We start from the raw sequence: 25,741 nt of genomic DNA on the forward strand, positions 1-25,741 counted from the left end.
GCAGACCCCTGGATCCTTCAGGTGATATCTCAGGGGTACAAATTGGAATTCGAGACGTCTCCCCCTCGCCGTTTCCTAAAGTCGGCTTTACCGATGTCTCCTTCTGACAGGGAGACAGTTTTGGAAGCCATTCACAAGCTGTATTCCCAGCAGGTGATAATCAAGGTACCCCTCCTGCAACAGGGAACGGGGTATTATTCCACACTGTTGTGGTACCGAAGCCGGACGGCTCGGTGAGACCGATTCTAAAATCTTTGAACACTTACATACAGAGGTTCAAATTCAAGATGGAGTCACTCAGAGCAGTGATTGCGAACCTGGAAGAAGGGGACTACATGATGTCTCGGGACATCAAGGATGCTTACCTTCATGTCAAAATTTACCCTTCTCACCAAGGGTACCTCAGGTTTATGGTACAGAACTGTCACTATCAGTTCAGACACTGCCGTATGGATGGTCCACGGCACCCCGGGTCTTTACCAAGGTAATGGCCGAAATGATGATATTCCTTCGAAGGAAGGGAATTTTAGTTATCCCTTACTTGGACGATTCCCTGATAAGGGTAAGATCCAGGGAACAGTTGGAGGTCGGTGTAGCACTATCTCAGGTAGTGTTGCGGCAGCACGATTGGATTCTCAATATTCCAAAATCGCAGCTGGTTCCGACGACTCGTCTTCTGTTCCTAGGGATGATCCTGGACACAGTCCAGAAAAAGGTGTTTCTCCCGGAGGAGAAAGCCAGGGAGTTATCCGAGCTAGTCAGGAACCTCCTAAAACCGAGCCAAGTCTCAGTGCATCAATGCACAAGGGTTCTGGGTAAAATGGTGGCTTCCTACGAAGCAATCCCATTCGGCAGATTCCACGCAAGAACTTTCCAGTGGGACCTGCTGGACAAATGGTCCGGGTCGCATCTTCAGATGCATCAGCGGATAACCCTGTCACCAAGAACAAGGGTGTCCCTCCTGTGGTGGTTGCAGAGTGCTCATCTTCTAGAGGGCCGCAGATTCGGCATTCAGGACTGGGTCCTGGTGACCACGGATGCCAGCCTGCGAGGCTGGGGAGCAGTCACACAGGGAAGGAATTTCCAGGGCTTATGGTCAAGCCTGGAGACATCACTTCACATAAATATCCTGAAGCTAAGGGCCATTTACAAGGCTCTAAGCTTAGCAAGACCTCTGCTTCAAGGTCAGCCGGTGTTGATCCAGTCGGACAACATCACGGCAGTCACCCACGTAAACAGACAGGGTGGCACAAGAAGCAGGAGGGCAATGGCAGAAGCTGCAAGGATTCTTCGCTGGGCGGAAAATCATGTGATAGCACTGTCAGCAATTCCGGGAGTGGACAACTGGGAAGCAGACTTCCTCAGCAGACACGACCTCCACCCGGGAGAGTGGGGACTTCACCCAAAAGTCTTCCACATGATTATAAACCGTTGGGAAAAACTCGACAGGTATTGCGCCAGGTCAAGGGACCCTCAGGCAATAGCTGTAGACGCTCTGGTAACACCGTGGGTGTACCAGTCAGTGTATGTGTTCCCTCATCTGCCTCTCATACCCAAGGTACTGAGATTGATAAGATGGAGAGGAGTAAGCACTATATTCGTGGCTCCGGATTGGCCAAGAAGGACTTGGTAACCGGAACTTCAAGAGATGCTCACGGAGGATCCGTGGCCTCTACCTCTAAGAAGGGACCTGCTCCAGCAAGGACCCTGTCTGTTCCAAGACTTACCGCGGCTGCGTTTGACGGCATGGCGGTTGAACGCCGGATCCTGAAGGAAAAAAGGCATTCCGGATTAAGTCATCCCTATCCTGATCAAGGCCAGGAAGGATGTAACCGCAAAACATTATCACCGCATTTGGCGAAAATATGTTGCGTGGTGCGAGGCCAGTAAGGCCCGACGGAGGAAATTCAACTGAGTCGATTCCTACATTTCCTGCAAACAGGAGTGTCTATGGGCCTGAAATTGGGGTCCATTAAGGTTCAAATTTCGGCCCTGTCAATTTTCTTCCAAAAAGAACTAGCTTCAGTCCCTGAAGTTCAGACGTTGTAAAAGGGGTACTGCATATACAGCCTCCTTTTGTGCCTCCAGTGGCACCTTGGGATCTCAATGTAGTTTTTGGGTTCCAAAAAGTCACATTGGTTTGAACCACTTAAATCTGTGGAGTTAAAATATCTCACATGGAAAGTGGTCATGCTGTTGGCCCTGGCCTGGGCCAGGCGCGTGTCAGAATTGGCGGCTTTATCCTGTAAAAGCATTATCTGATTTTCCATTCGGACAGGGCGGAATTGAGGACTCGTCCTCAGTTTCTCCCTAAGGTGGTTTCAGCGTTTCACCTGAACCAACCTATTGTGGTGCCTGCGGCTACTAGGGACTTGGAGGACTCCAAGTTGCTAGACGTTGTCAGGGCCCTGAAAATATATGTTTCCAGGACGGCTGGAGTCAGAAAATCTGACTCGCTGTTTATCCTGTATGCACCCAACAAGCTGGGTGCTCCTGCTTCTAAGCAGACTATTGCTCGTTGGATTTGTAGTACAATTCAGCTTGCACATTCTGTGGCAGGCCTGCCACAGCCAAAAATCTGTAAATGTCCACTCCACAAGGAAGATGGGCTCATCTTGGGCGGCTGCCCAAGGGGTCTCGGCTTTACAACTTTGCCGAGCAGCTACTTGGTCAGGAGCAAATACGTTTGTAAAATTCTACAAAATTGATACCCTGGCTGAGAAGGACCTGGAGTTCTCTCATTTGGTGCTGCAGAGTCATCCGCACTCTCCCGCCCGTTTGGGAGCTTTGGTATAATCCCCATGGTCCTTACGGAGTCCCCAGCATCCACTTAGGACGTTAGAGAAAATAAGAATTTACTTACCGATAATTCTATTTCTCGTAGTCCGTAGTGGATGCTGGGCGCCCATCCCAAGTGCGGATTGTCTGCAGTACTGGTACATAGTTATTGTTACCAAAAAATCGGGTTATTGCTGTAGTGAGCCATCTTTTCTAGAGGCTCCTCTGTTATCATGCTGTTAACTGGGTTTAGATCACGAGTTGTACGGTGTGATTGGTGTGGCTGGTATGAGTCTTACCCGGGATTCAAAATCCTTCCTTATTGTGTACGCTCGTCCGGGCACAGTATCCTAACTGAGGCTTGGAGGAGGGTCATAGGGGGAGGAGCCAGTGCACACCAGGTAGTTCTAAAGCTTTACTTTTGTGCCCAGTCTCCTGCGGAGCCGCTATTCCCCATGGTCCTTACGGAGTCCCCAGCATCCACTACGGACTACGAGAAATAGAATTATCGGTAAGTAAATTCTTATTTTTTCATCTTCCATTCATTGGCTTATTCATGCTTTCCTGCCACCTTTGCTTAAAATGGAGAAAAGTAAGATGCTTTATTTTTATAGGTGCTACTGCTAGAATCCCTGTATTTATTGAAGTAGAAAGTATTAAACTGACTGGTGTGGTATGCGTGACCAGCGGAATGCCATCGGGGCCAGCACAACAAGCCTCTTGCGCGCTTACTGCGCTCGCCACGTAGTTGGCTCGGTGACTCGCTGTCCTCGCCACAGGTTCTATTCCCACTCTATGGGTGGCAATAGAACCTGCCGACCAATAGGATTTTGTGAACAGGCGGGATTTAGGCGCCGGTATTGTGACCGCCGGTCACATAACTGCAAACCAAACTGACACCTGCCTTGTCACTCTACCATTAATGCAACATTTCAAATATATTTTCACACGCCGCACATTTATGTAGCACTACATGTGGTAGTGCTGCATTTTGCACTGGTAATGTATGTAAATCTGTAATATAAATAAAACAGTCAATATGTCCAAGTGTAACGGCAAACTCCACATACTTTCATCAGTTTCTGTCTTTAAACTATTAACATAGCATCCAAGACCTTTAGAGGCCCTAAGCACTTAAAAGATTTTGGTGTCCCCTTATAGCTCTAATTTTAAATATAAAAAATAAGAAACCATAAAAGAAAATTTTAGTTTTGTGAATGAAACAAAACTTACATTAAGATGGAAAATATTTTATTTTGTATACTGTACTTCCACTTTATATTTAAAAAGTTTACTCCTACTTTTTTCTAATTGCAAAGTCTTTTATCAGATCTTCAAAACTAATCTTACGTAACACATCTGCTTGTATACCTAGTATTTTTATTTTGTTATATTCCTAAGATTAATGTATATCATTAACCTCTATTATTACTATAATATTATTATTATTGTTGTTGTTGTTGTTACATTTTATTATTTTGTGTGTGTATATGTATATATGTATATATGTGTGTGTGTGTGTATACGTCATTTCTTCATTTGTGGAAGCCCCTTTTTGAGGAACCTGGTTCAGCTGTACCATTTGCTTTTTTTGCACCATATGGTCCATGGTATATCTGGCAATGGAAATTTTATGTGGTGCCCCCTCCTTTGGTGCCCTAAGCATGTACTTTTTTACTTTTGGTTAATCCGGCCCCGAGTGCATCCACCACCTAAGAGATGTTAGGATGAGCCCCTTTGTTATTCAGCAAGGGTCTGGCATACCTAGATGGCAGGAGTAAACTTCCAAATGGAAATGCTGATTTAGACATAATAGTATCACAATACAAAATTGTAGAGAATGGCTTGAGGTGTTACAGTAGTGCTGGGTGTCAGTGTAACAAGGTCTACATCCTTCCTGCTCGGTCTAGTTTAACTAAAAAAAAACAAAACCTAATAAACAAACCTCTTGCCTACAAACTACACTTACTTGATGGCATCAGCTTACACAGGAGACCTAGATGTTGTAGATGAATCAATGGGTTTTTGCGAACAATAACATTGCTACAAAAAAATGTTCTCCATATAATGGTCTGAAAAAAATGTATTCCAGTATTCTATAAAAAAAAAATAAATAGCTGATGTGCCCAGTTTCAACCAGGCAAAGGTTTGCTGGGCGGAACATTTTACCACTTTTCACCCCCTTAGGAGTCCAATTTCGATAAATAACCCTGCTTTATGGGTGACTGTCATATTTTCCAGAGTACAATGGTGATGCATTGTAAATGGCAGGCGGATGTTTTGCCACATAACTTCGAAATGAAGCAACCAATAACAATGCCAATATTTTTCTGCAAATCTATGGATCAATCTATGTGATTTACCCTTCTCAGACAACGGTATCGCAGAAATACAGTACTGTGGGAAAAAAGTTGTAGGTAGGTGTGGAAAAAAATTATGCAAAGTAAGAATGCTTTCAAAAAGGGAAGTGTTAATAGTTTTACAGAAGAGAAATCTAAATCAAAGCTATGTTTAGTGTGACCACCCTTTGCCTTCAAAACACTATCAATTCTTCATTTGTACAATTTTTGAAGGTATGCAGCAAGGAGGTTGTTCCAAACATCTTTGAGAACTAAGCACAGATCTTTTGTGGATGTAGGCTTGCTCAAATCCTTCTGTCACTTCATGGAATCCCAGACAGACTCGATGTTGAGATCAGAGCTCTGTGGGGGGCCATATTATAACTTCCAGGACTCCTTGGCTGTATGTTTGGGGTCGTTGTCCTGCTGCAGAATACATTTGGAGCCAATCAGACGCCTCCCTGATGGTATTGCATGTTGAAGAAGTACTTGCTTGTATTTCTCAGTATTGAGGACACCATTATTCCTGACCAAATACCTAACTCCACTGGCTGAAATGCAGCCCCAAACTTACAAGGAACCTCCAACATGCTCCACTGTTTCCTGCAGACACTCATTATTTACTGCTCTCCAGCCCTTCGGTGAACAAACAGCATTCTGTTACAGCCAAATATTTCACATTTTAACTCACCAGTCCAGACCATCTGCTGCCATTTTCTGGACCCCAGTTCCTATGTTTTCATCCATGGTTGAGTCGCTTGGCCTTGTTTCCATGTCAAAAGTATGGCTTTTAACTATTAACAATTCTATTTTTGAAAGCATTCTTACTTTGCAGCATTTTTTGTACACCTGCCTAAAATTTTTGCACAGTATTGTATGTTACTGTATGTATTGTATGTCACTCATAAGTCGTCCTTTTGCTATCAATGGGGGTAATTCTGAGTTGATCGCAGCAGGAACTTTGTTAGCAGTTGGGCAAAACCATGTGCACTGCAGGGGAGGCAGATATAACATGTGCAGAGAGAGTTAGATTTGGGTGGGGTGTGTTCAATCTGCAATCTAAATTGCAGTGTAAAAATAAAGCAGCCAGTATTTATCCTGCACAGAAACAAAATAACCCACCCAAATCTAACTCTCTCTGCACATGTTATATCTGCCTCCCCTGCAGTGCACATGGTTTTGCCCAACTGCTAAAAATTTCCTGCTGCGATCAACTTGGAATTACTCCCAATATACAGAATCTAGATCTCTGTATCTCCTAAGTAGACAATATAGAATTTACCTAAAAATAAATAGTATACTATATATAATATATTCAACTTACATGAAATTCTTTATGTTGAATTGTAATTTTGAAAGAACAGCGTCTGACTCTTCCAAATATCACCTTTGGCTCAAAGGCCTAGTTTGATCAGAATTAAGATATGGTGAGTTTTATATGAAGGAAGATCTGTGAGCATTTCTGGCTCTTTGCTTCTTGTGGCTTACCATTGTAGAAGCATATTTCTCTAACGTCCTAGAGGATGCTGGGGACTCCGTAAGGACCATGGGGAATAGACGGGCTCCGCAGGAGATAGGGCACTTTAAGAAAGCTTTGGATTCTGGGTGTGCACTGGCTCCTCCCTCTATGTCCCTCCTCCAGACCTCAGTTTTACACTGTGCCCAGAGGATGAAGGGCGCACTGCAGGGAGCTCTCTTGAGTTCTTTGCTACAGAAAGAATTTTTGTTTGGATTTTTACTTTTTTCACAGGGAGCACTGCTGGCAACAGGCTCCCTGCATCGAGGGACTGAGGAGAGAGGGGCAGACCTACTTAACTGATAGGATCTGCTTCCTCGACTACTGGACACCATTAGCTTCAGAGGGGGTGAACACAGGTTCGTCCTGGGCGTCTACCCCCAGAGCCACGCCGCCGTTCTCCTCACAGAGCCAGAAGAACAGAAGCAAGAAGACGTCTCAGGCGGCAGAAGCCTTCAGCTTCACAGAGGTAACGCACAGCACTGCAGCTGTGCGTCATTGCTCCACTTCACCTCACACACTCCGGTCACTGTATGGGTGCAGGGCGCAGGGGAGGGCACCCTGGGCAGCAATAATAACACCTCTTAGATGGCAAATAGGTATATACATGTACAGCTGGGCACTGTACATGTATATAATTGAGCCCCCGCCATTTTACACGATTTTGAGCGGGACAGAAGCCCGCCGCCGAGGGGGCGGGGCTTCTCCCTCAGCACTCACCAGCGCATTTCTCTCTCCACAGAACGCTGAGAGGAAGCTCCCCGGACTCTCCCCTGCTTACACACGGTGAAGGGAGTTTAAAAAGAGAGGGCGTAATTGGCGGATAAAGTATAATACAGCTTATGGGGAAAAGCATTCTGTGTTGGTCTCCAAGTTGTTGCGCTGGGGTGTGTGCTGGCATACTCTCTCTCTCTGTCTCTCCAAAGGGCCTTTCAGGGGATACTGTCTTCAGAAAAAGTTTCCCTGGGTGTGTGCAGTGTGTCGGTACGTGTGTGTCGACATGTTTGATGAGGAAGGCTCGCTTACTGTGGAGGGGGAGTGCTTGAATGTCAGGTCGCCGTCGGCAACGCCGACACCGGACTGGGTGGATATGCTGGATGTCTTGAATGCAAATGTAAATCTCCTGCATAAAAGATTAGACAAGGCTGTGCCTGTCCCTGTGGTGCCAGGACCTTCAGGGTCTCAAAAGCGCCCCATATCCCAGGTCGCTGACACAGATACCGACACAGATACTGACTCAAGTGTCGACTATGAGGATGCAAAATTACAGCCGAAGGTGGCAAAAGGTATTAGGTACATGATTATTGCCATAAAAGAGGTTTTGCATATCACGGAGGAACCCCCTGTCCCTGACACGAGGGTTCACATGTATAAAGGGAAAAAGCCTGAGGTCACGTTTCTGTCCTCATTTGAGCTAAGCGAATTATGCGAAAAGGCTTGGGAATCTCCGGATAGGAGACTCCATGTTCCCAAAAGGATTCTCATGGCGTATCCTTTTCCACAGAAGTAACCAAAAATTATGATATAATCAATGATATAGTAATCAATATTAAAATAGCATAAAAAGTCTGATTAGTTAATCAATTAGTACACGTCTGAGGAAGCCGCCGAGTACCCGGAAGTGGATAGGCGGAGAAACGCGTCACGTGATCGGGCTGCAATCTCTGTGTGAGCTGTGAGCTGTGAACTGCCGCTCTTGGGAGCCGTACCTCACGCTGGAAACAAGTGTGCTATTTACGTGCCCACACGGCTGGAAAAAGAGAGAGGGAGCGCTCCCCCGGCTTGTAAGTCCTATTGGATCCATTTTACAATAATCCGAACATTGGTCTCTAATTTGCAATAGCCCCCGAAAATTGCTATATACGGGAGGTAGGAGTTAAACTTACCAGTGATTTTTTGCACAACTAACAATGGAATAAGATTGGATCCAATTATCAAATGGACTAACATGATAAATACTAATGAATGATTATAACAAGATTGCATGCCCTTACTAATTGATTAACTAATCAGACTTTTTATGCTATTTTAATATTGATTACTATATCATTGATTATATCATAATTTTTGGTTATTTATGTGTAAATATATGGCCATATATGCTTCTTTTTTAAATAATAAATATACATATGTTTAATTTGATGTGACTGGACAGCGCTTCCTATTAAAACCTCGGTTTTAATTTTATGTGATTTTGCTTGCTAAAGGGGTTTCTGCAATAAGCCCTTATTAGGAAGCTGCAGCCCAGTCCTAGATTTACGTCTGCTAACGAAAGAAGGATCAGGCGCCGAGTATATTTTGTGTTGTGTTTGGTTTTCCACAGAAGGATCGGATACGATGGGAATCTGCGCCTAAAGTAGACAAGGCGCTGACACGCTTATCCAAGAAGGTGGCACTGCCTTCTCCGGATACTGCTTCCCTCAAGGATCCTGCTGATCGCAAGCAGGAAATTACCATGAAGCACATTTACACACATTCAGGAACTATAGTTAGGCCGGCCATGGCGTCGGCCTGGGTTTGTAGTGCTGTCGTGGCATGGGCAGACTCCTTATCTACGGAGATGGACACCTTAGATAGGGATACCATTCTAATGACCATGGAGCATATCAGAGATGCTGCCTTGTATATGAGGGATGCTCAGAGAGACATTTGTTTACTAAGCTCTAGAATAAACGCTATGTATATTTCTGCTAGGCGGCTCTTGTGGACCCGACAGTGGACGGGAGACGCCGACTCAAAGCGGCATATGGAGTCATTGCCTTACAAGGGGGAGGAGTTGTTTGGAGAAGGCCTCTCGGACCTAGTCTCTACTGCTACGGCCGGTAAATCGAATTTTTTACCTTATGTTCCCCCGCAGCATTCTAAGAAGGTACCACATTATCAAATGCAGTCCTTTCGTTCCAATAAAAACAAGAAGGTACGAGGATCGTCCTTCGTTGCCAGAGGTAAAGGCAAGGGAAAAAAGCTGCACTCAGCTAGTTCCCAGGAGCAGAAGTCCTCCCCTACTTCCGCAAAGTCCACAGCATGACGCTGGGGCTTTCCGGGGGGGGGGGGGGGGGGGGGGTCAGATCAAGTGGGGGCACGTCTTCGTCTTTTCAGCCACGTCTGGGTTCAATCACAGGCGGATCCCTGGGCAATAGAGATTGTTTCCCAGGGATACAGACTGGAATTCGAAGACATGCCCCCTCGCCGGTTTTTCAAATCGGCTCTGCCGGCTTCCCCGTCAGAGAGGGAGCTAGTGTTAGCGCAATTCACAAATTGTACATTCAACAGGTGATAATCAAGGTTCCTCATCTCCTGCAAGGAGAGGGTTATTATTCATCCCTGTTTGTGGTACCAAAACCGGACGGTTCGGTCAGACCCATTCTAAATCTAAAATCCCTGAACCTGTACTTGAAGAGGTTCAAGTTCAAAATGGAATCGCACAGAATTGTCATCGCCAGCCTGGAGGGAGGGGATTGGATGCTGTCCCTGGACATAAAGGATGCGTACCTTCATGTTCCGATTTCCCCCCCCTCACCAGGCGTTTCTGAGATTTGCAGTACAGGATTGTCACTACCAATTTCAGACGTTGCCGTTTGGTCTTTCCACGGCCCCGAGAATTTTCACCAAGGTAAAGGCGGAAATGATGGTGCTCACGTCACAATTATCCCGTACTTGGACGATCTCCTTATAAAGTCGAGATCTCGGGAGAAGTTGCTGGACAGCGTGTCTCGGTCCGTGAAGACGTTGCAGATGCACGGCTGGATTCTCAATTTACCGAAATCCCAGCTAGTACCTGCAACGCGTCTGACCTTTTTGGGCCTGATTCTAGACACAGACCAAAAAAGAGTTTTTCTTCCGGTGGAGAAGGCTCAGGAGCTCATAGCCCTGGTCAGGAACCTTTTAAAGCCAAAAAAGGTTTCGGTGCATCATTGCACAAAGGTTCTGGGGAAGATGGTGGCTTCATACGAGGCCATCCCCTTCGGCAGGTTCCATGCGAGGACTTTCCAATGGGACCTATTGGACAAATGGTCCGGGTCCCATCTACATATGCAGAAACGGATCACCCTGTCTCCCAGGGCCAGGGTATCTCTCCTGTGGTGGCTGCACGGTGCTCACCTCCTAGAGGGTCGCAGGTTCGGCATTCAGGACTGGATCCTGGTGACCACGGACGCGAGCCTCCGAGGTTGGGGGGCTGTCGCACTGGGAAGAAATTTCCAAGGTCTCTGGTCATGCCTAGAGACTTGTCTCCACAACAATGTCCTGGAGTTAAGGGCCATTTACAACGCCCTACGCCATTTGGAGGAGTGGCTTCAGAACAAACCGGTTCTGATTCAGTCGGACAATATCACGGCAGTGGCTCATGTAAACCGCCAAGGCGGCACAAGGAGCAGAGTGGCCATGGCAGAGGCGACCAGGATTCTGCGCTGGGCGGAAGGCCATGTAAGCGCACTATCAGCAGTGTTCATCCCGGGGGTGGACAACTGGGAGGCGGACTTCCTCAGCAGGCACGACCTGCATCCGGGAGAGTGGGTACTTCATCAAGAAGTCTTCACACAGATCGTGGATCGGTGGGGACTGCCTCAAATAGACATGATGGCGTCCCGTCTCAACAAAAAGCTAAAGAGGTATTGCGCCAGGTCAAGAGACCCTCAGGCGGTAGCGGTAGACGCTCTGGTGACACCATGGGTGTTCAGATCGTCTATGTGTTTCCTCCTCTGCCTCTCATACCCAAGGTGTTGAGGTTAATAAGACTAAGAAGGGTCAGAACAATTCTCATTGTTCCAGATTGGCCAAGGAGACTTGGTATCCGGATCTGCAAGAGTTGCCCACAGAAGATCCGTGGCCTCTTCCTCTAAGGCAGGACCTGCTGCAGCAGGGGCCCTGTCTGTTCCAAGACTTACCGCGGCTGCGTTTGACGGCATGGCAGTTGAACGCCGGATCCTAGCTGGAAAAGGGATTCCGGAGGAGGTCATTCCTACCCTGATCAAGGCTAGGAAGGATGTGACATCGAAACATTATCACCGTATATGGCGGAAATATGTTTCTTGGTGTGAGGCCAGAGCTGCTTCTACGGAGGAGTTCCATTTGGGCCGTCTGCTTCACTTCCTTCAAAAGGAAGTGAATTTGGGCCTAAAATTAGGTCCAAATTTCTGCCTTATCCATTTTCTTTCAAAAAGAATTGGCTTCTCTTCCTGAAGTACAGACTTTTGTGAAGGGAGTGCTGCATATTCAGCCTCCCTTTGTACCTCCGGTGGCGCATTTGGATCTTAACGTGGTATTAAGTTTCCTCAAGTCACCTTGGTTTGAACCACTCAAAACAGTGGAGTTGAAATACCTCACTTGGAAAGTGGTCATGTTGTTGGCCTTAGCTTCTGCAAGGCGTGTTTCAGAATTAGCGGCTTTATCATATAAAAGCCCATACCTGATTTTTCACGTGGATAGGGCAGAGTTGAGGACTCGTCCTCAATTTCTGCCCAAGGTGGTCTCATCTTTTCATATGAACCAACCTATTGTCGTGCCTGTGGCTACACGGGACTTGGAGGACTCCGAGTCCCTGGATGTGGTCAGGGCTTTGAAGATTTACGTGACCAGAACAGCAAGGATCAGGAAGACTGAAGCTCTGTTTGTTCTGTATGCGGCCAACAAGGTTGGCGCTCCTGCTTCAAAGCAGACAATTGCTCGCTGGATCTGTAACACGATTCAGCAGGCGCATTCTACGGCAGGATTGCCATTGCCTAAATCGGTTAAGGCCCATTCCACTAGGAAGGTGGGCTCTTCTTGGGCGGCTGCCCGAGGGGTCTCGGCACTACAACTGTGCCGAGCTGCTACTTGGTCGGGGTCAAACACCTTTGCAAAGTTCTATAAGTTTGATACCCTGGCTGAGGAGGACCTCCTGTTTGCTCAATCGGTGCTGCAGAGTCATCTGCACTCTCCCGCCCGTTTGGGAGCTTTGGTATAATCCCAATGGTCCTTACGGAGTCCCCAGCATCCTCTAGGACGTTAGAGAAAATAGGATTTTACTTACCGGTAAATCTATTTCTCGTAGTCCGTAGAGGATGCTGGGCGCCCGTCCCAAGTGCGGACTTCTTCTGCAAGACTTGTATATAGTTATTGCTTACATAAGGGTTATGTTATAGTTGGTCGGTCTTGAACCGAGGCTATGTTACTTGTTCATACTGTTAACTTGGTAGTTTCTCACAAGTTATACGGTGTGATTGGTGTGGCTGGTATGAATCTCGCCCTTAGGTTACATAAATTCTTTCCTCGTACTGTTCATATCCTCTGGGCACAGTTTTTCTAACTGAGGTCTGGAGGAGGGACATAGAGGGAGGAGCCAGTGCACACCCAGAATCCAAAGCTTTCTTAAAGGGCCCTATCTCCTTAAAGGGCCCGTCTATTCCCATGGTCCTTACGGAGTCCCCAGCATCCTCTACGGACTACGAGAAATAGATTTACCGGTAAGTAAAATCCTATTATTACATGAAGTTGGAGGGTGGTTGAATTTTAGCAACAATTTGCATCCATATGAAAGTTTCTACTAGATTATAGGAAGGAGGAGTCTGCAAATAAGCCATTGGAGGACTAAACTAGCAATTACTGTCTAGTGATGACAAAACTGTCACTGGTGAAGTGTTTTCTAAATGCACATATTTAAACCAAAGAAAAGAGGATTTTGGTACTTACCGATAAATCCATTTCTCTGAATCCTCTAGGGGACACTGGAGTCCTATACAGTAGAGTAGGGGTGTGAAGCCTTGAACCGGAGGTGTGGCACAATCTAAAATTAGCATTGTCTGCACAGCCGGCTCCTCCCCCTTCACATACCTCCTCCCTCAGTTTGAAAGATTTGACTGAGAGAATAGGACATGACACTATAGCCCATGGCGAGGAACAGAACCGTACAACATATCAAACAGCGGCCAAGAACTCTTAACCGAACAACTAACGCTGTTTGCATGAACTGTTTAAAACAAGAACTTTGAACACAGCAGGTTGACAGCACCGAGGCGGGCGTCCAGTGTCCCCTAGAGGATTCAGAGAAATGGATTTATCGGTAAGTACCAAAATCCTCTTTTCTCTTTCATCCACTAGGGGACACTGGAGTCTTATACAGTAGGGGACGTCCCAAAGTTATCCCCCAGGGAGGGAGTGCTGTTGGTGGCCTGCAAAACTAAACGTCCGAACTTAGATTCTCCGAACGCAAAAGTATCAAACTTGTAAAATCTTGCGAACGTGTGGGCTTAAGACCACGTCGCCGCTCTGCAAAGTTGAGTAGTGGAAGCACCTCTGGCAGCCGCCCACGAGGCACCCACTGATCGGGTAGTATGAGCACCCGTCTGAACTGGAACCTGTTTGCCACAGGAAATATAAGCTTGCCGAATGGCAAGTCTAATCCATCTAGACAGAGTCTGCTTAGATGCCGGCCAACCCTTCTTTGGCCCATCATAAAGAACAAACAAATGGTCCGACTTTCTGAAAGACGACGTAACCTGTACGTATACCCGTAAAGCTCGGACAACATCCAATGACACGTCCTCAGCTGCGAGACCCTGGAAAGATGGGACCACTATTGGCTGGTTTACGTGAAACCCTGAAACCACCTTCGGAAGGAAGTCTGCTCTTGTACGGAGTTCCGCCCTATCCTCATGAAAAACTAAGAAAGGACTCTTGCAGGATAAGGCTCCCAACTCAGAAACCCGCCTAGCCGAAGCCAAGGCAAGCAATAACGTGACCTTCCAAGAGAGATATTTCAGGTCTGTTCTTGTCAACGGTTCAAAAGTCGGTGACTTCAAATATTCTAACACCAAATTTAAGTCCCATGGTGCCGTGGGAGGACGAAAAGGGGGTTGAATCCTCAGAACCCCCTGTAAAAAGGTTTGAATCTCTGGCAAGGATGCTAGCTGCTGATGAAAAAGGATGGAGAGAGCCGAAATCTGAACCTTCAGAGAGCCCAGTCTGAGCCCTCCCTCTAGACCGGCCTGAAGGAAAAGTAGAAGTCGAGATAAATGGAAGTTCGTTGAATTCCATCCCCGCTCCTGACACCAAGCCATGTACCGTCTCCAAATCCTGTAGTAGTGCCTGGCTGTGACCGGCTTCCTAGCGGCAATCATTGTAGGAATGGCCGTTCGTGGAATCCCTCTGTTTCTTAAGATCCGGGTTTCAATAGCCACGCCGTCAAACGCAGCCTGTTCAGGTCGGGGTGTAGGAACGGTCCCTGAGATAGCAGGTCCTCTCTCTGAGGTAACCTCCAAGGATCTTCCGCAAGTAACCCCCGCAGGTCGGAGTACCAACTCCTGCGGGGCCAATCTGGTGCGATTAGAATGGCCCACACTCGTTCCCGCTTTACCCTTTTCAGAACCCTGGGTATGAGTGGGAATGGTGGAAATATGTAAAGCCTCCTGTAACACCAAGGAAGTGTTAATGCGTCCACTCCTTCTGCTGCTGGATCTCGCGTCCTTGACGCATATCTGGGCAGCTGATGGTTTTGTCGAGACGCCATTAGGTCCACCTGAGGCAGACCCTATCTTCTCACAATCATGTTGAAAATCCGTGGGTGAAGGCACCACTCTCCCGGATGCATGTCCTGGCAACTGAGGTAATCTGCTTCCCAGTTCTCCACACCTGGAATGAACACTGCCGAGAGAATGATGTCTCTTCTTTCCGCCCACAACAAGATCTTTGTGGCTTCCTTTAACGCCATCCTGCTCTTTGTTCCTCCTTGACGGTTTATGTAAGCCGTCGTCGTGACATTATCTGACTGAATCCTGATGTGTTGATTCACGACTAGGTCTTCTGCTAAGAGAAGTGCATTGTAAACTGCTCTTAGTTCGAGGATATTTATGGGTAGTTTGCTCTCCTGTAGCGTCCACCGTCCTTGAAACTGATGGTCGTCTAGGACGGCTCCCCAACCTCTGAGACTGGCATCCGTCGTCAGGATCCTCCAATCCCAAATGCTGCATTTCCTGCCGGCTGCAAGGTTCTTGTGTAACGACCACCATATCAGGGAGATCCGTACTTGTGGGTGAAGTCGGATTCTCCGATGGAGAAGCCAGTGCGAGCCTGCTCCCTGAGCAATGAGGTTCATTTGGAATGGTCGTGAATGAAGTCTGCCGTACTGTAGAGCTTCGAACGACGCCACCATCTTCCCGAGAAGTTGCACACAGAGGTGCAGAGAAACGGTTTGCGTCCTCAGTACCTGAGCCACTAATCTCTGTAGGTCCTGGACCTTGTTCTCTGGTAGGAACACCCGTAATAGGACCGTGTCCAAGATGAGACCGAGGAATAGAATCCGTTGAGTCGGTATGAGGTTGGACTTTTGGAAATTGACAATCCATCCATGTTGAATTAGGAATTGATGGGATTTCTTAACATCCTTGAGCAGTCGATTCTGAGATGGAGCCTTGATCAATAAATCGTCCAGATAAGGTATAATCGTGACCCCCAACAGTCTCAGTCCTGCAACCATGATCGCCATGATCTTTGTGAAAATTCTTGGGGCTGATGCTAGGCCGAACGGCAATGCCCGGAATTGGTAGTGATCCGCCACCAGTGCGAACCTTAAGTAAGCCTGGTGAGGAGTCCAGATTGGAATATGCAGATATGCATCCTTTATGTCCATGGATACCATGAACTCACCCTGTTCTAAGCCTGCAATGACTGATTGAATTGATTCCATCTTGAATTTGTAGACTCTTAAAAACTGGATGAAAACTTTTAAATTGAGTATTGGTCTGACCGTCCTGTCTGGCTTTGGCACGACAAAAAGATTGGAATAGAACCCCGTTCCTCTCTGAGAAGCGGGAACCGGAATAATGACCTCTGCTTGTAGCAATTTGAGAATTGCTGCCCGTAGTGCCCTTGCTTTCTGAGGGCACTGAGGCAATCCTGTTGTAAAAAACAGACTGTGAGGCCTCTGTTGAAATTCCAGTTTGTATCCCTGAGAGATCAAGTTGTTCACCCAAAGTTCTGGTGAGGTTTTGGCCCAGATGTCCTGAAAACCTTCCAGTCGGCCGCCCAGCAAGGGGGACCCCAGTTGAGCTGGGAGGCCGTCATGCCACGGTCTTGTCAGCAGGTTTATCCTGCTTTCTGGTTGCTGCTTGTGAGCGGCCTCTACCTCTGCCCCCACGTGCTTGTCTACCGAAACCCCTTCCTCTGGCTCGAAAGGATTGAGATCTAAATGAAGTAAATGCTGGTCCCGAATAACCTCTCCTAGTTTGTGGAGCGGTTCTCGTATAAAGAGTAGGCAGAAAAGTGGACTTCCCCGCTGTAGCCTGCGAAATCCACTTGTCCAACTCTGGTCCGAACAGCATTTCACCCCCAAAGGGGATGGATTCTACTGCCTTTTTGGTGTCAGAGTCTCCTTGCCATTCTCTGCCGATATGGCTGATGCAGATATGCGTGATGCTAATCTGCTAATATCCTTAGAAGCCTGACACAAGTATGAAGCAGATTCTCTAATGTGTTCCGCCAGGTAATCTCTTCTAAGCTATTTTCCTCCTCAATTGTACAATACGTCCAGACCATGCACCCAAGCACAGACGATTGCAGGTCTCTGCGCTGCACCAGCTGCTACGAAAATTGACTTTAACGCTGTGTCAACCTTACGGTCTGACGCATCCTTTAAAGTAGTTACGTTAGGAATTGGTAAGATTGTCTTCTTTGACAACCTTCCTATGGAAGCATCCACTACCGGCGGATTCTCCCACTTGTCCATTACACCCCTAGGTAGGGGATAAGTTATCTGAAACCGTTTCGGAAATTGAAATCGTTTGTCAGGTTGTTTCCAAGCCTCCTCCATCTGAGACTGGAGGGATTCAGGTATGGAAAACACTGCTGAACGCGGCTTTTGGGATTCGAACAAATCGAAATCATCCGGCTCCCGTATTTCTTCTACCTGAAAGTTTAAGATCTCCTTTACCGCATCAATCAAGGAGTCCAGACCAGAGATTGCCGTGTCCTCCTCTGGAAAATCGGCATCTAGGTTAGGTTCAATTAACTCACCTTCCTCTGTATCAAGAAGAAAACCCCCTTCCTCCTCTGATTCCGGTATAACAGGAAGCGTTCTTTTAACTGCCTTGCGCACACTCGTTTCTGCGTGTGCAGGCGGCATTAACTTGATGAGAAATTCCTCCATCGTCTTTGAGAATCCCGCAGCCCATTCCGATTGCTGCTTGCGCGATTCTGCCATCTCCTTGGAGATTCTATTAGCAAGGTTGTCTTCCCATGCCTTAGCCAGAGCATTGCTCCCAGGTGGAGCGTCCTTGTCTAAGCAGGAGTCGCACACCCCGGAGCTGCCAACCCGCGTGCTCTTCTTGTTACATTTCGTACAAACATAACAGGTCTTTCAGGTCTTGGTTGCCTTAGACATGTTGTTTTTAAAACCCTTTACCGGGTTACTACGCAGCGCTTTCACCCTTTAAACTAGGAAGAGAAAGACTGGGAGATGACGGAAGCGAAGGTATTGGATCCGTCTGGAATTTTTTGTTTCAGCCCTCTCTTATAGAGAAGGAGCAGGTCAATTATTTTTACAGAAAAAAAGAAAAAAAATTAAAAACACCAGCCGACGACTCCCAACCCCCACTGTAGAGCAGCTACGATGCTAGAGTTGGTATCCGCTTGCTTCCGTGTATTTTCTTCAGGATCTTTGAAATAGAAGTCCCTTGAAAATATAAATTGTAAAGCATGATTACTTTTCAGGAGATCCTCATATATATTTATTTTCACCAGCAGAGGGAGCTGTTTAGCAGAATATCTCTACTGATATTAGTATATGCACTATCCAAACAGTGCAGCAGAGGGCACTGTTTAGCAGAATGTCTCTACTCTTAATAATATATGCACTAATCAAAGAGTGCAGCAGGGGGAGCAGTTGTGTAATAAAACAAAATTCCCTTCTTTACTGGGGGGGTGGGGGGGTGGAAGGAGGTCCCTTCATTACCCAGACTGGCGCCATGCCTTTTACCGCCATCCTGTAACTAAACATGGCCCCCACTAAACGCTAGGACAAGTAGCTTTGTTTAAAACAATCTCTACTGTTCTGTTTCTTGTAAGATATATTTTTCTCTTAACGCCGCGCGCTTGTGTAGCCGCGCGGCGTAAGTCTATCTGAGGCTCCCACTCCCTCCCGCAGGCTGGCGCGCGCCGCTTCCCCTGGCTGACGTGCACCGAACCCGCTGGCCAGTGCGCGCCGGGGTTGTTTCCCGAAGTAGCGCGCCGCTCAGCCGTCTCTCCCTGCTCACAGGTAAGAGACGCTGAGTCTCGCGCCGCACTTGGCTCCCGCGCGCCGGCCGCTGAAAACACTGTAGGAGTTAGAGAGAGAGAATGAGAGCCATCCTAAGGGAGCTTCCTAGAGAGGAGAGTGTAGAGAGAGAGAAAAGAAAATAAATAAATAAAGAATTATACCTAAAAGACCCTATGCTACTTCTAGGTTACCAGTACTCACTATTTAGAGGACTCTGGAGGATCTCCTGTGGAGAGATGCAGGTCCCTTCAATAGGGATCTTTGTCTCTCCAATATTAAGCAGCCTTGTCTCCCTTTTGTTAGGTTGACGCAGCTCTTTTCAGATTTTTAGTCAGGAGCTCAGTGCTCCACGTGCTGTACCTCCAGCACAATTTTTCAAACTGAGGGAGGAGGGATGTGAAGGGGGAGGAGCCGGCTGTGCAGACAATGCTAATTTTAGATTGTGGCACACCTCCGGATCAAGGCTTCACACCCCTACTCTACTGTATAGGACTCCAGTGTCCCCTAGTGGATGAAAGAGAAAAGTGAGGAAGTCGTTTTCTCCCAAACATTGTCAAAGTTACATTTAAATCTCCATCATCATTCACTTTCTATAGTAGTCATTATAGCCAGGCAACGGCTAGCAAAAACCACTGACTTAATTATGATCTATTTATGCCCACATATTATGTTTGTATTTCTGTTTACTTTCTAATTAGTTTTGTCTGCAGTTTATTGCTTGTCTTTATAGCCTGTACTGATGTCTCTCTCTCTTCTTGTCCCCTAAACTTTTGATGCTTGCAGTCATGGACCACGCACTGACAGGTAATCACAGATAAAAGCAGACATGCCTTTAAACTGATTCTCCTTTCTTATTTTTTTTTTTATATTGTAATTCAGTTCATCTAGATTTGTAAGCATTTGTCTAATTCATTTTCAGGGCTGATGGACGTAGATGGTCCTTGGCATCTCTCCCCTCTTCCGGATATGGAACCAACACTCCAAGCTCCACTCTCTCGGTAACACGCTTCTATTATATATTTTATTATTAGAAAAGTGGTTCCCAATTCAAATTGGCTGAGGTACTAATTAAACCACTTCTGCTCAAGCATGCATATCATATAAACATAGGATTTGACTGCAGATGATAAACATTTGGCTCATCAAGTCTGCCTTTTTAGGGTTACGGGTTTGGTTATGGTTTTATTGTTAGGGTATTAGGACAGGGTTAGGATTAAGGGTGAGGATTAGGGTATTAGTGTTAATGTTAGGGTATTAGGATTAATGATGAGGGTATTAGTGTTAGGGGTCAGGGTTAAGGGTCAGGGTAATAGTATTAGCATTTTTGTGTTAGGATTAAGGATTAGGTTATTTAGGTGAGGGTTGGGGTATATGGACAGATGGGTGTGGTTCATCAAATCGACAGTATCTAGGTCGACAAAGTTTAGGTCGACCACTATAGGTCGACAGTCACTAGGTCGACATGGATGGAAGGTCGACAGGGTTTCTAGGTCGACATGTGCTAGGTCGACAGGTCTAAAGGTCGACATGAGGATTTATTATTTTTTTTTGTCGTTTTCTTCGTAGAGTGACCGGGATCCCAAATTAGTGCACCGCGTCCCCTCGCATGGCTCGCTTCGCTCGCCATGTTTCGGGCATGGTGCCTTTGCTTCGCTCGGCACACTTTACCGTTCCAATCGTAGTCCACGTGGATCGTTAAGTATGAAAAAATTCAAAAAAAGAAAAAAAATGTGAAAAACTCATGTCGACCTTTAGACCTGTCGACCTAGCACATGTCGACCTAGAAACCCTGTCGACCTTCCATCCATGTCGACCTAGTGACTGTCGACCTATAGTGGTCGACCTAAACATTGTCGACCTAGATACTGTCGATCTTCAGACCGGATCCCGGACAGATACTCACGACCAGGCCACAGAGGTCCAGCTAGGTAGAGTGTCCAAGGTGGAGTGCGGGAGCCGTAGGGGAAAGACTGAATACATCCAGAGATGTAGCAAGCAATAACCTGGACTGTTAATCGTGCCATGAGAACCGAGTTTGGAAACCACTTATTAGACTGATAACATTGACCGCTGTGTATTTTGCAATATATATGATTTAGAAGTAAAACCACTGGCGAATTTATAATAGGTACAGTGTGTATGGTGCACATGGGCCCCTGGGTGGGTGGCCCTACAGCGTGCATCCTGCGCTCATTTTTAAAAAAAATACTTACCCTTCGGAGTCCCACTTTGGCAACACGGGTCTGCGTAATTCACTCGGAAAATGGCCGTCGTGCATGCGCACTAGACTCTGGGACAGTGCTAAAACATGTATGCATGTGTGTATATGGATGGGAATGCAGCCTCATAACACCGTTATGTGTCTACCAGAGATATACTTGGAGATATCTGTCCTGTGTGATCAATGAAAAGTATAGTAACGTGTCAAATCCTCTTCCATGCTAGTGGTATTGACAGAATCTGCAAATGTGAAAACCATAAGTAAGAAAAATATATTTGTTAGAATTTGGCTCTCCCTAATACTACCACAGTATAAATAAAGGAACACTTTGAGACTGTGTAGTTTTGGACACCTTGACTGTTTTTTTATTTTTTGTGAATGTGTATGGATATAAATGAATATAGTGTGCATTGAGGCATTATTTAGTCCTTTGTGTTTTGCGGGGGATTCCATATACTTCACAATATTATTTTGTATGTAACATTCATCAGGCTCTTGTTAATGTGTGTGTGTATATGTCTCTGCAGTCTTCCTCCTCCTCCCAAGAGAGACTGCACCAGCTGCCTTTCCAACCCACTGCCGATGAGCTGCACTTCCTCTCCAAACACTTCCGCAGCACGGAGAGCATCACCGATGAAGAGGGCAGGCGTTCACCATGCATGCGCCCTCGTTCCCGAAGCCTCAGGTCAGGAACTGCCTGCCTGCATATACCAATAGAAACTATGAAGAAAATCTGTACATATAAATGGCCACTCTATAATAAATATGACCAAGTAGGATATACCTGCTGGTGATGGCTGTTAGACATTTTGCTTTTTCTCTGAAAAAATGATATTCCATACAGTTATAGTGATAATCCAGAACTTGTCTGCCCCTTCTTGTTTTTGGAGTGGAACAAAATATAAACGGATTTAAAATAATTTGCTGCATTCATAGAACAGAATGTATCCCCATTGTGAATGCGCCAAACTGCATCTGTGGGATAAAAAGTACACAAGTGAAGGGAAGGAGATGGTCTTTGTAAAAATAAAAAAAAATGATCGAGGTGAAATCCCCCTTTGAGCATTATCTAGAAACATAGACATTTATGCCATATAAGAACCACTTGGCCCATCTAATAAGGTGAACTTTATATAGCCCCTTGTGCATAATACAAATTCTATATAAAATATATGTAATGGTGGTTTGTTTATTTTGTTTCAATTGGGAACTTCATTTTTTTTTTCTCTGTTCTAACTAAAAGTTGTTTCCGTAGCACCCAATTGGGGAACACTGAATACCATGGGGTATTGATTTCTTTGACAGGAGCTTCGAGTAGGACTAGTGCCACTTTTTACTAGCGCGTGGAAGTTTACCAGGGTTCTCCAGACTCAGGAGGAGTCTGTCTCCAATCTTTCCTTCCAGAAGGAAGGAAGGTGGTGGAAGATTCCTAGTTTCCTCGTATCCATAGCTCTGAGACTGGACAAAAGTGATATGGTTGCTAGGTTTTGAAGCTGGGGAAGGTCACCCTTCAGTCCCGGTTTCAGGATGCTTGGACTCCAGAGGAATCAAAGCCCCCAGTATACATGCAGTTTACAATACTGTGCCGTGAAAACACCAGTATTTGCAAAGAAGTGGACATTAAAATCAATCCAATAATGCAACAGCAAGAGTGCAATGGCCTTGCACTCTTACCTGTGGTGGAATGCTGGGAAGCAAACTTCCCCAGTAGACAAACCCTTGACCCTGGGTGAGAATGGTTTCTTCATCTGGAGATTTTTAAACAGATTGTGGACCGAAACTAGATAGCACCGGAAGTCAACAGTAGTCCCAGCTCCTAGATTTTGGAAAAGTTTGTCAAGCCCTGTTCTAGGTGTCCTTTCCTAATTTTCCATGATAATAGGGCTGTTCTTTGAACAAAATCTTTCTTTCAGCCAAAGGTGGTCTCTGTTCACTCTTTACCATCACATTGTATCCTGGTTTTAGGCCAGGATAAGTAAACAGCACAAGAGTGCTCTCCAGGTACCCTGGATGCTGTAAAAGCATTGAAAATCTGGTGGAAGTATGGCCTGTTGGTTCTTTATGATGTCCACAAGCAATTCTGGCCAGCTTCGAACAGACCATTGCCAACTGGATATTGAAGCGCCCCTTAAAAGATTCTACAGATTTCATTCATCTGGAAGTAAGGTGCTCCACACCACAACTTCTGAATGTACCATCACTTAGGAGATCAATTTGGACTGCCCATGGTAACCAATTGTTCCCCAATTGGACACTAGAGAATTGGGATTTTTACATCCTTACTTGTAGTCTATTGTGGGACACTGGGTCTTGGTTTGTACTCCTGCTATGTATGTATTTATTTTACTCTTATCCACACTAAGATTGTTGTTATCACTGAAGAATGTTATTTTTCTCCTCTCATTCTGTACTCTCTAACTGCCTTTTCTGGCTTTGATAGATGAGTATTGAAGTCCAAACCAGCCAGTAGGGAATAGAGGATAAAGAGTTTGAGCTTTTTTCTGGGTAATGTAAAGTGCCCAAGCTCCAGTCATTGCACTTTATGCCCCCATTACCCAATGTCATCAGTGGAATTAAGCACAAATAGAATTATTCAATTACCTTTTCACTATAAAGTGAGCTGTACAGAAAGCACAAAAACTAGAACTGTTATTTGAAGCTGATTCATGCAAGTAACCAGTATAAAACGTATGTTGTTTTTGCATTTCAGCCCTGGTCGTTCATCTACGAACTTTGATAATGAGATCATCATGATGAATCATGTTTACAAGGAGAGATTCCCCAAGGTAAGTGAGTAATGAAATCTGCTGTATATATCCAGAGAAAATGTAAACAAACCAGGAAAAGATTACTTTTGTCTCTCACCTAAGAAATGCCTTTGTGTTGAATCCAAATTTACAGCAGATTAATTTTTTTCATTGCATAGTCTTTTCCTATTACAGTTTTTTGTCTTTTGAATAAAACCAGCTATTTCTACATAGTGAAGACAAACTAATTTTAAAACTTCATTACAATAATTTTTTCTTAAATTTTATCATTTACAGCTTTTTTGTGGAGAAATATTTAGAATTGAGCAGCTATCTCATTGTCCTACACAGAAACTAGTGATTAATCTGTACCATACAACGGGACAGCACCTTTGGGATGTCAGCTGTCTGTGTTTTGGCGCCGGTGCCTGGTCTGGTGTCGGTCACATGACCGCCAGCATCCCGACCTCCGGGATGCTGAACGTTTCCCGCAGATAGACACTGTGATGAAAATTGTTACTAACCATTATTTTTGGTGATTGTAATATTGACAAGTGTAGACAGAGAACAGAGCACTGAATTCATAAATTCTGTATTCCAATAAAAATCTCAGAAATACCACACAGGATTCATTAAAACTGGGTGCCCACTTTAACTTTTAAAATTGTGCAAAATATACTGTATCTTATAAGGTCTTTAAATATAAGCAATGCATACTCATTCCAACACAGCTGTTCAGTAATCCCTGCTTTCCAACAAATGGTTAGTTTCTTCTAGCTCATGTGCAGATGTGTCCTGCACGCTGTTTCCTGTTTTGTGCAATTGGAATAGTGCCTGCAATGACCACAGTTGTGTAATCTCATGCTTCAGAGTAGCTTAACTTAAAAGCAGAATCTTTAATTAGGCTATTTTCTGTTTTGATAAATGCAAATAATCTCATTGTTTGACGTTCATATACACACTAGACCACACGTTACTGATCTGAATTGCATACTTTAAATAATTGAAGTGCTAGCAATTTTCATCATGCTGTTTTCTTTCTCTACCACACCCATTGTACTGTAATACTGTTTTATTATGTATCTCTGAGACTCATGGTGAATTCACATGCATGAACTTGACTGTGATGTAATAGCAAAGTGACATTTTATGATTTCATTCTTTAAGATTTCAACTTCATCCATCTGGGGGACACTCTTGACGATGGACTAGGGAGGGTTGAGGAGCTAGCACTTAATGGGTTAACTTTTTGGTAGTATATTAACTCCTCCCCTCCAACCTCTTCCTCATTTTAAACTAAGGGGTCTGTGTGCTAAGCCTTGGAGAGAGATAAAGCGAACAGAGATAAAGTACCAGCCAATCCGCTCCTAACTGCCATGTTACAGGCTGTGTTTGAAAAATGACAGGAGCTGGTTGGCTGGTATCTTATCTCCTTCCACTTTATCTCTCTCCAAGGCTTACTACATAGACCCCTAAGTGCTGAACACAGGCAGTTTAAGATAGGAGAGGGGAAAGAAATAGAATTGTACAAAGTGTTCCACTGTGTGTGTGTGTGTGTGTGTGTGTGTGTGTGTGTGTATATATATATATATATATATATATATGTATGTATGTATGTATGTATGTATGTATGTATGTATGTATGTATGTATGAGTGAGTGTAGTGTGAAGGGTGGCCTGGTGGCTTTAATCCTTTGTCACTTTTGTTCTATGACAATCAGTAAATATACTCTGAAACTCAGTATTATGCTAAAATATGGAATTCGTTTATTGGTGCATGTAAATAATGTTAACAAAATGAGTGAGACCTTTAGTCGAATGGTGATCAAAATCGATCGATCTCAGAGCAGACACACTAAGAACAGATACATATCGCATGGCTCTCTGTCTTAGCCGAGTGCCAATTAAACGCAG

At 45.4% G+C, this 25,741-nt stretch overlaps 1 protein-coding gene across 4 annotated transcripts in view; it reads left to right on the forward strand.

Moving 5' to 3' along the window:
* Positions 1–25,741, forward strand: part of MAST3 (microtubule associated serine/threonine kinase 3) — a 310,520-nt gene that overhangs the window by 130,265 nt on the left and 154,514 nt on the right. For all 4 annotated transcript variants that reach the window (XM_063915977.1, XM_063915987.1, XM_063915998.1 and 1 more), the window contains 4 exons: positions 19,643–19,663; positions 19,779–19,857; positions 21,608–21,765; positions 23,791–23,866. In XM_063915977.1, coding sequence (XP_063772047.1) covers positions 19,643–19,663; positions 19,779–19,857; positions 21,608–21,765; positions 23,791–23,866 — 334 coding nt within the window. The remainder of the gene's footprint in view (positions 1–19,642; positions 19,664–19,778; positions 19,858–21,607; positions 21,766–23,790; positions 23,867–25,741) is intronic.

The sequence above is a fragment of the Pseudophryne corroboree genome, chromosome 1, assembly GCF_028390025.1.
Source record: "Pseudophryne corroboree isolate aPseCor3 chromosome 1, aPseCor3.hap2, whole genome shotgun sequence".
In the NCBI taxonomy this organism is placed as follows: Eukaryota; Metazoa; Chordata; class Amphibia; order Anura; family Myobatrachidae; genus Pseudophryne; species Pseudophryne corroboree.